General features: G+C 47.8%; 1 protein-coding gene across 2 annotated transcripts in view; it reads right to left on the reverse strand.

The window, feature by feature from the left end:
• The window catches only part of IPO4 (importin 4), a 272,271-nt gene that overhangs the window by 31,413 nt on the left and 225,330 nt on the right, over positions 1–15,528 (reverse strand). For both annotated transcript variants that reach the window (XM_063913651.1, XM_063913652.1), the window contains exons 19-22: positions 11,469–11,584; positions 7,285–7,362; positions 6,841–6,898; positions 40–145 (exon numbers count right to left, since the gene is read on the reverse strand). In XM_063913651.1, the coding sequence (XP_063769721.1) occupies positions 40–145; positions 6,841–6,898; positions 7,285–7,362; positions 11,469–11,584 (358 nt within the window). The remainder of the gene's footprint in view (positions 1–39; positions 146–6,840; positions 6,899–7,284; positions 7,363–11,468; positions 11,585–15,528) is intronic.

The following is a 15,528-nucleotide window of genomic DNA, read 5'->3' on the forward strand; positions in this document are numbered from 1 at the left end:
CCAGTGGTGAACTAGCACAAATCATACTAATCACCATACCTGCAGCATTAGGCTCACTAGGGTTCTTCTGACAAACAAGATTCATTGAGCGTACAAATTTTCCGAGAGCTTCATACGCCGATTTCCGGACATCAGGATGAGGAGACTGTGAAGGAGGAAACAGTAAATCACATCCATCTCAGAAAGGTAGAACACAGAAAAAACAATGCAAACTAGTCATAAGAAAAACAGAAGGAAACCCCATGTTATTCCATACAAAGGACAGGGACATAATGGCAAAAACGAGTTTTATGGTAAGAACTTACCCTTGTTAAAACTCTTTCTGCGAGGTACACTGGGCTCCACAAGTCTGGACAATGGGGTGTAGAGTAGGATCTTGATCCGAGGCACCAACAGGCTCAAAGCTTTGACTGTTCCCAGAATGCACAGCGCCGCCTCCTCTATAACCACGCCTCCCAGCACAGGAGCTCAGTTTAGTTAACCAGCCCAATGCAGTAGCAGGAAAAGAGACAACTGTTAGTAGCCACATACACCACACTCTCACGACAAGAGAAGTGTCAGCGGCTAATGCCATATCAACCCAAAGAAGCTAAGTGCGTCAGGGTGGGCGCCTTGTGGAGCCCAGTGTACCTCGCAGAAAGAGCTTTAACAAGGGTAAGTTCTTACCATAAAACTCGTTTTCTGCTGCGGGGTACACTGGGCTCCACAAGTCTGGACAATGGGGATGTCCTAAAGCAGTTCCTTATGGGAGGGGACGCACTGTAGCGGGCACAAGAACCCGGCGTCCAAAGGAAGCATCCAGGGGAAGCGACAGTATCGAAGGCATAGAACCTTATGAACGTGTTCTCGGAGGACCACGTAGCCGCCTTGCACAATTGGTCAAGGGTCGCACCACGTTGGGCCGCCCAAGAAGGTCCAACAGACCGAGTAGAATGGGCCGTATTGTGAACAGGAGCTGACAGACCAGCCTTCACATAAGCATGCGCAATCACCATTCTAATCCACCTGGCCAGGGTCTGCTTGTGAGCAGGCCAGCCACGTTTGTGAAATCCAAACAAAACAAAGAGAGAATCAGACTTTCGAATAGAAGCAGTTCTCTTCACATAGATACGGAGAGCCCGTACCACATCCAAAAGACCGCTCTTTGGGAGACAAATCAGGAGAAACAAAAGCTGGAACCACAATCTCCTGCTTAAGGTGGAACGAAGAAACCACCTTAGGTAAATATCCGGGACGAGTCCTAAGAACCGCCCGGTCACGGTGAAAAATCAGATATGGGGAACTACAAGACAAGGCACCCAAATCCGACACTCTTCTAGCAGAGGCAATAGCCAGCAAGAACACCACCTTAAGGGAAAGCCACTTAAGGTCAGCTTGAACAAAGAGGTTCAAATGGAGGCTTCTGCAACGCCTCCAAAACCACCGACAAGTCCCAAGGAGCCACAGGCGGGACATAGGGAGGTTGGATACGCAACACACCCTGTGTGAAAGTATGAACATAAGGTAAAGTCGCAATTTTTCTCTGAAACCACACCGACAAGGCAGATATATGAACCTCGAGGGAGGCCAGACGCAGGCCTAAATCTAGGCCCTGCTGTAGAAAAGCCAAAAGTTTGGCTGTACTAAACTTGGAAGCGTCATAATGGTTAGATGCGCACCAAACAAAGTAGGAATGCCAGACCCGATGGTAAATTCGAGCAGAGGCCGGTTTCCGGGCCCGCAACATAGTTTTAATGACCTCTTCAGAAAAACCCTTAGCTCTTAAGATGGAAGCTTCAAGAGCCACGCTGTCAAAGACAGCCGGGCTAGGTCCTGGTAGACACAGGGGCCCTGAACGAGGTGGTCTGGGCGTTGTCGAAGTAGAAGTGGACGCTCTGACGATAGGCCTTGCAGGTCTGAGAACCAGTGCCATCTGGGCCACGCCGGAGCTATGAGAAGCAGATTTCCTTTTTCTTGCTTGAACTTCCGAATTACCCTGGGCAGGAGTGACACCGGAGGGAACACGTACGGCAGCCGAAACCTCCACGGCACTGCCAGCGCATCCACGAATGCTGCTTGAGGATCCCTTGTCCTTGCTCCGAAGACCGGAACCTTGTGATTGTGTCGAGACGCCATCAGATCCACATCTGGAAGACCCCACCTTTCCACGAGGAGTTGAAACACTTCTGGATGGAGGCCCCACTCGCCGGCATGCACGTCCTGACGACTGAGAAAGTCCTCTTCCCAATTCAGGACTCCCGGAATGAATATTGCCGATAATGCCGGTAGATGGCGTTCTACCCAACGTAGAATCCGTGAGGCTTCCTTCATTGCCAAACGGCTTCAAGTGCCGCCTTGATAATTTATGTATGCCACTGTGGAGGCGTTGTCCGACTGTACTTGAACAGGACTGTTCTGAATCAAATGCTGGGCTAGGTTCAACGCATTGAAGACCGCCCGCAATTCCAGAATGTTGATCTCCTTGATCCACCGACCCTGCAAGGAGTGCTGCTCCAGCACCGCGCCCCAACCTCTTAGACTGGCATCTGTCGTCAACAGGACCCAGTCAGATATCCAGAACGGACGGCCTCTGCACAGTTGTTGATCCCGGAGCCACCAGAGCAGCGACAGACGGACCTCCGGAGTCAATGAGATCATGTGAGACCTGATCCGGTGAGGCAGGCCGTCCCACTTGGCTAGAATCAGCTTCTGGAGGGGGCGAGAATGGAATTGAGCATACTCCACCATGTCGAATGCTGACACCATGAGGCCCAGCACCTGCATTGCCGAATGTATCGACACTTGCGGACGAGAAAGGAAGCAACAAATCCTGTCCTGAAGTTTCAGGACTTTCTCCTGAGACAAGAACAACCTCTGGTTGTGAGTGTCCAACAGCACTCCCAGATGCACCATGCTCTGAGCAGGGAACAGGGAGGATTTCTTCCAGTTGATGAGCCACCCGTGGGCTTGTAGAAACCGGACCGTCATATCCAGATGACGCAGGAGAAGATCTGGGGAATTTGCCAGGATTAACAAGTCGTCCAGATACGGCAGTATCCTGACCCCTTGACGGCGGAGTACCACCGTCATCACCGCCATAGCTTTGGTGAAGACTCGCGGACCGTTGTTAAACCAAAAGGTAACGCCCGAAACTGGTAATGGAGGTTGCCAATAGCGAACTTCAGGTATTGTTGATGTGACACTGCTATAGGAATATGCAGGTAAGCATCCTGTATGTCCAGGGAGACCATGTAGTCCCCAGGTTCCAAGGCCAGAACTATAGAGCGAAGGGTTTCCATACGGAACTTGGAAACTTTCACAAATTTGTTCAGTGCCTTGAGGTTGAGAATGGACCCATTCGGTTTCGGGACTAGAAACAGCGGAGAATAGTACCCCCGGCCCCTCTGAGCAAGAGGCACCTGTACTACGACTCCTGTATCCAGGAGGGTCTGTAGCACCGAATGCAGAGTGTTTGCCTTTGTCTGGTCCGACGGGACGTCTGTCTGGCAAAATCGATGAGGGGGTCGGTTTTTGAAGGCTATGGCGTAACCTCGAGTGACGACTTCCCGTACCCAGGCATCTGAAGTGGTCTTCAACCATTCCTGGGTATACCCTAGAAGCCGGCCCCCCACCCTGGGATCCCCCAGGGGGAGGCCCGCCCCGTCATGCAGCAGGCTCATCGGTCTTGGCTGCTGGCTGACGGGCAGCCCAGGCTCTTTTGGGCTTTGCTTTACCAGGTTTGGAAGTGCGGGCCTGCTTATGGTATGCCTGACCTTTTGCTTTACCTGAAGGACAAAAGGGGCGAAAGGACGTGCCTTTGGCCTTCGACACAGAAGGAGCTGTATTAGGCAGACAGGCAGTTTTGGCAGTAGCCAAGTCAGCCACTATCTTATTTAAGTCCTCCCCAAACAGAATATCCCCCTTGAAAGGGAGTACCTCCAGGGTTTTTCTCGAGTCCAGATCCACAGACCAGGATCTCAGCCACAATATCCTGCGAGCCAGGATTGACGTAGTAGAGGCCTTGGCTGCTAGGATACCGGCATCAGAAGCCGCCTCTTTAATATAGCGAGAAACTGTGACAATATACGACAAGCATTGTCTAGCATGGTCATAGGAGATTTCAGCCTCTAACTCCAAGGCCTATGCTTTAATAGCCTCTGCCGCCCATGTAGCTGCAATAGTGGGCCTTTGTGCAGCACCCGTGAGGGTGTAAATCGCTTTTAGACAACCCTCGACACGTTTATCTGTAGGCTCTTTTAGAGACGTGACGGTAGTGACAGGTAGAGCTGAGGAAACCACCATCCTAGCCACATGTGAGTCTACTGGAGGAGGCGTTTCCCAATTCTTAGACAGCTCTGGCGCGAGGGGATAGCGAGCCAGCATCTTCTTTTGAGGTACAAACTTCGTACCCGGGCTTTGCCAGGGTTCCTGACGTATATACACTAGGTGGTCAGAGTGAGGTAAAACTTGTTTAATCACCTTCTGACGCTTGAACCTATCTAGTTTCTTAGGAGTTAACGGATGGCTCGGGATCATCCGTAATCTGCAGAATTAACTTAATAGCCTCCAAAAGATCAGAAACATCCACATGTGAACTACCCTCCCCATCAGCCGTATCCGAGTCAGAACCTGTGGGGTCAGTGTATGTGCTGTCTTCATCAGACGAGGTGTCAGTGACAGCAGTGGATTGTGAGGAGACGAGCGCTGGCTTACAGAACCTCTTGGACCTAGGCGAGCGTTAGTCAGACTTTTTAGTAGTCAGGGACTGGTTCAACTTCTTTAATTGAGCAGATAAATCGTCCGCCCGCGGCGGGTTAGCTGCAGGGACCACATACGGTTGTACCGGCATTGGTGATCCCATAGGGGGTGTTAGTTTATGAACTAGCGTATGCAGAAGCGTGGAAAAAGCGGCCCACGGAGGGTCAGTATGTGCCTCCGTTGCCACAGTCCCACTGGGGGGCAAGGAGCCCCCAGAACCAGAGCCCACAGCTGCTATATTCTCCCCATATGTGCCTGTGGCTTCAGCAACACCAGCAGTGTGTTCCGCCCCAGAACCGTTACCCTCAGAAGCAGACATGATATAACTTGCAGTATGAGGTAACACAGTACAATTATTAGCAGAATTATATCCCTAAACCCAAACCCCTGCGCAGTGTAGTCAGCACCAGCAGAGATAAAGGAAATATATGGTGACTAATACGTAATACAGTATATCTTTGTGAAAATACTATATTAAAGAACACCTGACGCACCACGCCCCCTCAGGTTATAGAATATAGGGATAGCAAGTTGAGTGAAAGACACGAGATGGACACCACTCAGCTATCAATGCACACACAAATAGTCACAGTTTGTACAATGCAGAGGTTATTACAGACAATACTGCACTGGACTAGCTTACACAGCTATATAGTCAATAGATATAACACTACACAGTAAGATACTGGATGTATATCACAGGGTAATTGTACTATAAACCCCTGACTAAATGCACTCTTTCTTACTAACACTGACTAAAAAGGCAGATAGAATACTTAAGTGTCATGTAAAGTCACAGCACTGACAACCAGGCGGCTTTACATAGGAGGATTTGCCCAAGCAGTCCCAGGAACAGTGAGCTGAGGAGTAATGGCGCCGCAGACACTGACAGGGAGTGAGGAAAGACAGAGATGTAGCTCCAGGGCGGGAACACTTGCTGGAAATGGCGCCCTGGGGCTGGGGGTTCAGGTCTAAGCCTTATCCCCCTTGCTGGCAAAACCACCGGGTACTGTGGGCGATATTAAAATCGGTTTTAAGAGAAAACCTGACCTGCGCCCATGCCCTGGTGATCTAGTGGGATCGCCTGTATCCACAGTGTCCATCGTCAGCGCGCGCGGCCCGCCTCCCACTGACCGCGCCGGATCGCGATAAAGACCAGGTCCCGCGAGCGGGACCCACTTACCACCTCCCGAAGCGCGGCCACGCGATCCTGGAGAGCCCCAGCCGTGTGTCTAAAATGAAGAAAACAGGAGCCTCCGCTGTAGGTACCCGGCAACCAGGACTCGGGAGTGTACAGCGCCGCTGGGGAGAGCTTGAGCTGCAGCAGTGAATGTCACAAGACATTTACCACCGCTGCTGCCCTTGAAGTCTTCACTTTTTACCTCATAAAAAGCTTTTCTTAGGGCTGCTTGGAGCAGCCCCTCTGTTAAGTGCCTGCTTACTGCAGCACCAACTTACAAAACTGAGCTCCTGTGCAGGGAGGCGGGGTTATAGAGGAGGCGGCGCTGTGCATTCTGGGAACAGTCAAAGCTTTGAGCCTGTTGGTGCCTCGGATCAAGATCCTACTCTACACCCCATTGTCCAGACTTGTGGAGCCCAGTGTACCCCACATAAGAAACACTAGTAAAGTGCAAGGGAAACCTAGGTCCAACCACACATCCATCTCATACAATACTGATATTAGGACAGTATATTAAATTAGGGGGATATTCTATTAGATGAGAGATGATCACAACAAGAAAAAATGAGCGATGCTGATCTTTATTTAATGGTGCAATGCTCACTGCAGTTCTTCTAGATGAATTGGTCTCCGGCACAATACTTGCGGTAAAATGCTGTACAAGGCAACTCTCAGCTAATAGACTGGCCCCCTAAGAATTTGTTTCAGACTCTACTCATTAACAGGTGAATAATCTGAATTCTATTGCACAAAGGAGAAAAAAAAAAAGACAATTAAATCACTCATCCAGCATTTCCCTTTATTAATATTCCACACTAATGGGACGGTTACGGTGAGCAGTTTAAGATCAATTATATGCCAAGTGAGCTGCATCACAGGGAATAGCTGGACCTTTACCCATTGGGAAAAATAGTCGTCCTTACCTCAATATGCTTCTGTACTTCATGGAAGCATGAGTCAAGATAAAGGAAAAATGAAGAGCTGAAGGAAAAATTGAAAGCACAATATATATATAAAAAAAGAAAGCAAAGATAAAAAGTGTATCATGAACCCAAAATCAAAAATCAAGCAAAAGTTACATGTAGAGAAATAAAAAAAAAGGAATAATGAGGAGAGATGGGAAATAAAGGAGAATGTGGTTCTTATAGAGATGAAGAATGTATATGTTATTGTCAGCCAGGACAATGGCCACAGAAGACAATACAAAAAATAAAAAGTAATGGGAAGGGAAGAAAAAACATCAATATTACCACTTGTACAGTTCCTTTTAGTAAGAATATGAAATTGGGAAGAAGAAAGGGAGATAGAGCATGAAGGATCATATATATGTTGTCGAGAACAAGAGGCAAAGTGGAGCAAAATGTTACCTGGCGTTTAAGGCGATCTCACCCAGAGATAAGCATGCTTCTTCTTTCTCATCTACAAAAGCATTCTCAACACTAAACCTGGAGATACACATTAATCTGAGTATTAAGGCAAGGTGAAGAAGTAAACAAGCATTTTATCATATTTTATTTATCCATGCTTTAAGAAAGGCAGCTGAAGGGAAAAGTACACTAAAATGCAACTCTGGTTTCATGTAATGCCAAGCTGTCAACGTAAACATTGAGATTCTATTGAATATGTTATTTAGATGGTCCAAATGAAAACCCCACGTGAGATTTATGAGTGTTAACGCAATAACCTATTTTCAAACATATGATTATAGGTTATTATCCAAAATATTTGTTTTAAGTAAGCACTTAACTGGAAGTTAGCTCCAACAAAAAATAAAAAAATACTTGCTAGTAACAAACTCCAGTAGTCTAATTTGAAAGTAAAGAGGGAACAATGCAGGGAGCAGATCGACTCTAGTACTATTGCACTGAATGAAGGGTTTCTTTTCCTGGTAGGTATCGTGGGAAATTTAATGTAATGTAGTCAACTGGTGACCTACTGTACTACAGGTAACTGATTGCACAGAGGTTGTAAAGACTAGGAAATGCCCACGCCCTGGAATGAAGACTAATAGGCCCTACACATTAGGCGATATCACTGAAAGATATGAACGAGATATCGTTCATATCTTTGAGTGTGTATGCACCAACGATGAACCATGTGCGGCCCCGCGTTCGTTCATTGTTGGTGCCGAGTCGCTTATACATGCAGGCCAATATGGACAATCTCGTCCATATTAGCATGCGTTGCTACGGTGCCGGGTGACAGGGGGAGTGAAGAAACTTCACGCCGGGTCGCCCGTATCGGCCTGGAGCATCTTTGACAGCATATCGCCTAATGTGTAGGGCCCATAAATCTGCCCTACCCTGCTAGTTTCTACAAGAGGACAAGCCTTACTTATCACCCTCTATATTGGCCAGAGAGAAAGAAACAAAACAGCTTCCCTAAAAGAGGCAAAACACAAAACAGCTCTCCATCTATGAGGGAGAGAGCAAGAGGATATTGCCTTGAAAACAGAAGTGTGTACAGTCTCCCTCTCTAAGGCACCGCTGGGAAAGCTGGACTGGAGAGTCCTCAACAAAAACAGAATTTAACGGCAGATAACCACTTGGCCCATCTACTCTGCCCAAAACACATGAACACATGTACACACACACACACACACTTACACAATACGGCTAATTTATATTGGGAGAAAATGAACCTACCAGTATATTTTTGGAGTGTGGGAGGGAACCCGGCTATCTGGAGGAAACCCACGCAAGTACAGGGAGAATATACAAACTCCACACAGTTACAACCATGATGGGAATTGAACCCACTACCTCAGTACTGTGAGGCATTAATGATAACCATTACACTATTTGTACTGCCCAGTAAGATGCATGTAGGAGATGCATCAAATTTGGAGGCTGTGAAGGTAGAAGGCAGAAGGAACAGAACCCTGTAGAACTAAAGAGAAGGATGCACATTGCAGGTGCTTCTGTTATGCAGAGAGCTATGGTTATTCGTCAGTCCGAGTTAAGTGTGCAGAATCCGATTGATCCTGCATCCTCCAAGTAGGTCCCTCAAAGGGATATTTATGCCTCCACCACCCTTTCTTTTACATTGGTATTACCTCAAAATGCCAAACGCATTAGGCTGTGTTCCAGTAGGGATGAAACAAGCAGCGAGTCTGAGCCTCAAAGTGGCTCTCAGACTGTTGGATTGATGCATTACAGTGCCCTGCTATTCAGTCTAGACACTGAACGCAGTGGTCGCAAAAATGCACTATATTTTACCAGATACTGAGGACAAGGCACTCAGTTTAAAAAAAATGGGTTTAATGAATGATGTCTCCCTTGCCCGGCTGTAGAGAGGACTATAAAAGTGAAGGATGAGCCAGCCGGGCAAGGGAGACATCATTCATTAAACCTGTCGTCAGGCGTGGCCTGGCAGCCGGCTGAGGAAGACGTGGTGACCTCTTACTCTCTCACCTACCTCTAGTGCCAGCCCACCATGGGCAGTGTAGAACGCGGAGCTGGGGGGTGCGGCCTACTGCCCTGCCATACGCCGGGACCTCAAGTCTGCAGGGGACGTGGCGGCGTCTATCCCGCTGCCGTGAACTGGGGACCGGAGACTTCCTGCATTTGCTGTCCACTGCCTCGTGCATCGGTTGGAGGACCTGGACTTGCTATCATAACCCAGCATGGAGTACGGTCGACGAGACTTCCACGCACGTGACGTACTGCTGTGATGGCCAGGAGTGCAGATGTCTTGACTGCTCCTGCTGGGCTCTTTTGGGTGAGGCGCGGCTGCATCCCGCTGTAACTCCCTGTCTGGCCTGCCTATGCACCACACACGCTTTCTAGGAGCTGCTACTGACACAACAGCCGAGGTGGTGGTGAGTCCCGGGGTTCAGATAGTGTGGTCAGGCAGTGCTTCTGGTAATCACACTCCATTACACACTCCCTTCCACCCCATTATTATGCTCTGTACAGTATAGCCCTTTATATAGTGCACTGTATATTATTTTCTGTTCACTCCCATTTCATTCATTTGTAAGGGGCTGTTTGTATTGCCTCCGACTAAGCTAACTATATACATACACTACGATCTGTGTATTGCCCACTCTCTCTCAGGTGGATTCATTAATTTAAACCTGTAGCCAATCTTAGTGGAGCACGTTCCCAGGGACCCACCCTTTTTTTAAAAGTACATATGCCGCCAGCAGGGAGCCACTCTCAGGATTAAAATGTTCCACCTCCATCCGCCCACCCACTAGTCCCTCCCGCGGCGAGCAGTAGCTGCAGCCTACGCCAATATTGGAGAGCTACTGGAATTCCTATTCCCATGGCCTCAGTACCACCCCACAGTTCTCCACAGACCGCGCTGCTATGCCACCGGCATTGGGAAGCTGGGAGGAAAGAGTCACGTGAGCGCACTGCCCCCTGGATTAGTGATCCAGACAGGCCGATGCCTCACCTCACGGAGACCCCCAACAGAGGGCGGGACTGCCTCCTCCTCCTTAACCAGAGTGCTGTCTACCCCTAACCCTCTCCTTGCCCCCCATACACCAGCTGCTATCTACCCTTAGTGACTAACTCCCCCGTAGCCCCTTAGCACTATCCCAACTGCTGTCTGTACTTACCTCCTCCCTACCTTTAGCACTGCCTGCCCTTAACCCCTCTACCCCCAGAGCTGCCCTAACTTCTCCCTGCCTCTACCTCCAGCTCTAATCAGCTTTTCCCTACCTCTACCGCCCCCCCCCCCCCCCCATAATCTGTGATGGGTCCCTGGGACGCACACATTTTTTTGCTTGTCACGATCACTGGAACGAAGCCAGCTGTACGCTGACCATATGGAAAAATCATAGGATAAAAGATGGGCGTAAGACACAGCTGGGATAGAAGCAGTATGAAGGAGTGAAGAAAAAATTCTATTCATGCTCCTGGGAGATATGCGAGACTTAAATAGTGGCAAAGTACGGCTAGTAAGGCTGCAAACCACTTTGCCCATATACCGTTGGCTGGAACCTGAGCTCACCACAGGTTTTATTCCCACTCGGATGGTGGCCTGGACCAACCAACTGAGTAGGAATACAGGGGGGTGTTAAGATTCCAGTTAACCAGCATTTAACCAGTTGGTGGGATTCTGGCGACGGTCTCTTGTACGCCGGCATCCCGACCAATGGTATTGCAATTACATTCCACCTCCCCCCTACTACTGAGTTAGAATACTTTTTCAGGAAGGTCAGTTGGGACATTGCCCCAGCCAATTAACATTAGAAGCCAAGTATATGAAAACAAGCGTGTTGTAGCTCTTAATTCCCTCTTAATTTTTCCAGCAGGCAGGACAGAGGTTAGACTCAAGGCTTTATTGGTGATAGAAAAATTGCATGGAGAATAGCCTATTGTTTCACCATCAAAATTTAGCATTATATGAACTAATACCTACTCTGTGTGAATGTGAGAATATAGGCAAAACCTGGAACTGCCACTCATTTGTTATTACTGTACCAAGGACCTGCTTTAAGGTTATCAGTGATGCATCTGTCCTTGCAGCAGATCTATATTTGTAGAAGTTTCAATAAGCAAAAGACATTTAATGAAAGTAGTTAATGGTCACAGTATACCCCTCAATGTCAGGATCTTCCTCATCATCCTCCTCCTCCTCATCTTGAATTACAGTATCTTCCTCGTCAGTCTCATCATCAAACAGCATGAATGTACGATTCTCATTATAGTGAAGCTGTTAAATAAAAAATTATAGTCAATGTTATTAGTGCGATATTGAGTTTTATACCCCTTTTCCACTAGCTCAAAAAACACGGGTAAATGCACGGGGGCGCGCATTTACCCGTGTTTTTGGCAAGTGGAAAAGGGTCAACCCGGATCAAGTGACCCGTGAATCCTACCCGGCTATTTACCTGGGTAGGACACGGGAATGATCCGGGTAGGGTTCTAGTGTAAACGGGAGCCGTGTCGATGCGACACGGCTCCCGTTTACACTGTATGGAAGGGCGGCGCTGGGAGATCATGTGATCTCCCTGCGCCGCCCCTGCCGCGTCACTAGAAGCGTCACCAACCCGGCATATGCCGGGTTGTGACTGCTGATGGGAAAGGGGACGAGCACGGGTCGCAGCAGGGGGCAGCTCCCGTGTCAGGCTCCCGGCTGCGACCCGTGATCGTAAGTGGAAAAGGGGTATTAGTGTAATGTTGTTTAATATCAAGCTCATAACAGCATATGCCCTACTAAACAATCAGGATGAGATTTCAGATAAGTAAAAATAGGATTTTGGTACTAACAGTACCAGATAAATCATTTTCTTTGAATCCACAGGGGGCACTGGAGTACTCTTGGGATATGGACGGGGCATTAGCAGGGACAGGAACATTTACATTAGTACCCCTCCACCTCCTCCATACTCCCAAGGTACCTCAGTGTTTTTTACTGAGCCGAACAGGAGCGATAGAGAGGATGGATAATGGAGAGTTACATATAACATTATAACAAACAGACAACTATAAAGTTGACACATAATGGACAACTAGAAAGTTGACACGACAATAGATAACAATCACCTTAACATTTCAACAAGCAGGTGATAATGTGTTACCATAAGATTTACTGAACTAACCACAAGCCAGGTGAAACTGCTCTGGGTGAGCGTCCAGTGCCCCCTTTGGATTCAAAGAAAAGGATTTATCTGGTAAGTACCAAAATCCTATTTTCTTTTTCATCCACTAGGGATCACTGGAGTACTCTTGGGACGTACCAAAGTTTCTCCCTTGGGTGGGAAAGCAGGTTGGCACCTGCAACACTAGACGCCCAAAGCTAGTTCCGCAAACGTATCATACTTGTAAAAGCGCACAAACATGTGCACTGATGACCATGTAGCTGCACGGCAAAGTTGCGTCGTGGAAGCTCCACGACCTGCTGCCCATGATCCCACCGAACACGTGGAATGTGCTGAAATAGATGCAGGCGGTTGTAGACTAGTGTGCAAGTAAGCTTGACAAATGGTCAGCTTAATCCATCTAGCCAAGGTCTGTTTGGAAACTGGCCAACCTATCTTGACTGCATCATAGAGAAACAATGTATCCGTTTTACATACTGTTGATGTTCGGGCTACATAAACACGAAGAGCACGTAGCACATCCAAAGTAGCTGGAGTTCCTGAACAGTCTGAAAAAACAGGAGCTACGATTGGTTGATTGATGTGAAAAGATGATACTACCTTGGTAGAAAAGCAGGATTAGTCTTAAGTTCCGCTCTGTCATCATGAAACACCAGATACGGTGGTTTGCATGACAACGCACCTAACTCTGAAACACGCCTTGCCGAAGCGAAGGCTAAGAGAAACACTGTTTTCCAAGTTAGAAACTTAACTTCCACGTGTTGTAAGGGTTCAAAAATTGAAGACTGTAAAAAATCTAAAACTAGATTCAAGTCCCATGGAGCTGTAGGTGGTAAAAAATGGAGGTTGAACTCTAAGGACACCTTGCAGTAAAGTGTGAACTGTTGGCAAAAGAGCAAAACGCCTTTGAAAGAAAATTGACAAGGCAGAGACTTGCACCTTTAATGTAGCTAAACGTAGTCCTCCATCTAACCCCGCCTGTAAAAATAGCAAAAGATGGCATAACTTGAAAGAGGATGTCGGAAACTTCTGAGCTTCACACAAACCTATATAAGCTCGCCAAGTTCTGTGATAATGAGCTGCTGTAACTGGCTTCCTAGGACGTAACATGGTTGGTATAACAGACTCTAGAATGCCCTCTCGTCTTGAGAATGGTTTTAACAGCCACCCGTCAAACGCAGCCGCGCTAAATCAGGGTAAAGTAACGGACCCTGTTGTAGTAGGTCCGGACGTAGCAGAAGCGGCCACGGATCATCTGCGAGTAGACCACATAGATCCAAGAACCACGCTCTCCGAGGCCAATGAGGCGCCACTACGACGGTCGTGGATTCTCTTTTGATCCGCTTTAGCAACCGAGGAAGCAGCGGAAATGGTGGAAATAGATACACTAGGCTGTATGGCCACGCTATTGTGAGAGCATCCACTGCCACTGCCTTTGGATCTCTTGTTCTGGACACATACTTAGGTGTCTGATGATTTTGTTGAGATGCCGTTAGAACCACCTGTGGGTAACCCCACCGGTGGAATAACATCTGGAACACTTCTGAATCTAAGGCTCATTCTCCTGGATGAAAATCCTGACGACTGAGATAATCTGCTTCCCAGTTGTCCACCCCTGGAATGAACACTGCCGATAATATCACTTGGTGATGCTTGGCCCAATTCAGGATTCAAGCAACTTCTTGCCTGGCCATGCGATTTCGAGTCCCTCCTTGTTTTTTGACGTATGTGACCGCCGTCGCGTTGTCTGACTCAAAGAACAACTTGAGACTGGAGTATGTGAACTGCCTGTCGCAGCGCATTGTAAATTGCCCTGAGTTCCAGAACATTTATTGGCAGCAATCTTTCTTGGGATGACCATAGACCCTGAAGCTGACAATGTAGGACCACTGCTCCCCAACCTCTGAGACTTGCGTCCGTCGTTAGAATTATCCAATTCCACACTCCAAGCCTTTTTCCCTCAGTGAGATTGTGTATATGGAGCCACCAGAGTAGTGATACTCTGGCCCTTGGAGACAAGCGCACCATCTGATGAACCTGTAGATGAGAGCCTGACCACAGTGCGAGAAGATCCAGTTGAAAAGGACGTGAGTGAAATCTTACGAACTGGAGCGCTTCGAAAGACGCCACCATCTTTTCCAACAGTCGAATGCACAAGTGCACAGAGACTGTCCGTGGTTTGAGCACTAACTGTACCAGATGACGAATACTTTGTGCTTTCTGTTCTGGCAGGTAAATTCGATGATCCACCGTATCCGGAATCATTCCTAGGAATTGAATTCTCTGAGAATTCTCCAGGCTCGATTTCTTGAAGTTGACAATCCAACCATGCTGAACTAGTACACTGTACATCAATAAGGCATATTGAAGGAGTATTTGTTGAAATGGAGCCTTGATGAGGTCGTCTAAATACGCAACTATTATCACTCCCAGGGATCTGAGATGAGCTATCATCACAGACATCACCTTTGTGAATACCCAAGGCGCTGATGAGAGGCCAAACGGTAGTGTCTGAAATTGATAATGGTTTTGTTGTACTGCAAACCTTAAGTACGCCTGATGTGGTGGCCAAATTGGAATGTGTAAGTACGCATCCTTGAGATCCAGCGAAATTATGAATTCCTGTGGTTCTAAACCTGCAATCACTAACCGCAGGGATTCCATCTTGAATCTGTAGCAAATAGAATCTGAATCAAAACTGCTGAATCTACGAGAGACTGAATCACGCTTTGCAGAACCGCCTTTTGGTCTCCTGACACAGGCAGACCTGTCTTGAAAAACCACAATGGTGGTAGACAATCAAACTCTATTTTGTAACCTTTGAACACTAAATTGCGGATATACCCATCTGTGGATGTCTGAAAAAACACCAAGTGAAACGTCTGAAGGCGTGCTCCCACAACTGAAGATCCGAGATGGGCTAGAATCCCGTTATGCCGCTGGCTTGTCAGCGGCCTTTGTGCCCTGGCGACGGTTAGTGGTTTGTTGAAAACCACGTCATCTACCACGACTACTCTGTATGGTCGTTAATCTAGCACGGCCTTGAAAGGACGGA

This window comes from Pseudophryne corroboree, chromosome 1 (genome assembly GCF_028390025.1).
Source record: "Pseudophryne corroboree isolate aPseCor3 chromosome 1, aPseCor3.hap2, whole genome shotgun sequence".
Lineage (NCBI taxonomy): Eukaryota > Metazoa > Chordata > Amphibia > Anura > Myobatrachidae > Pseudophryne > Pseudophryne corroboree.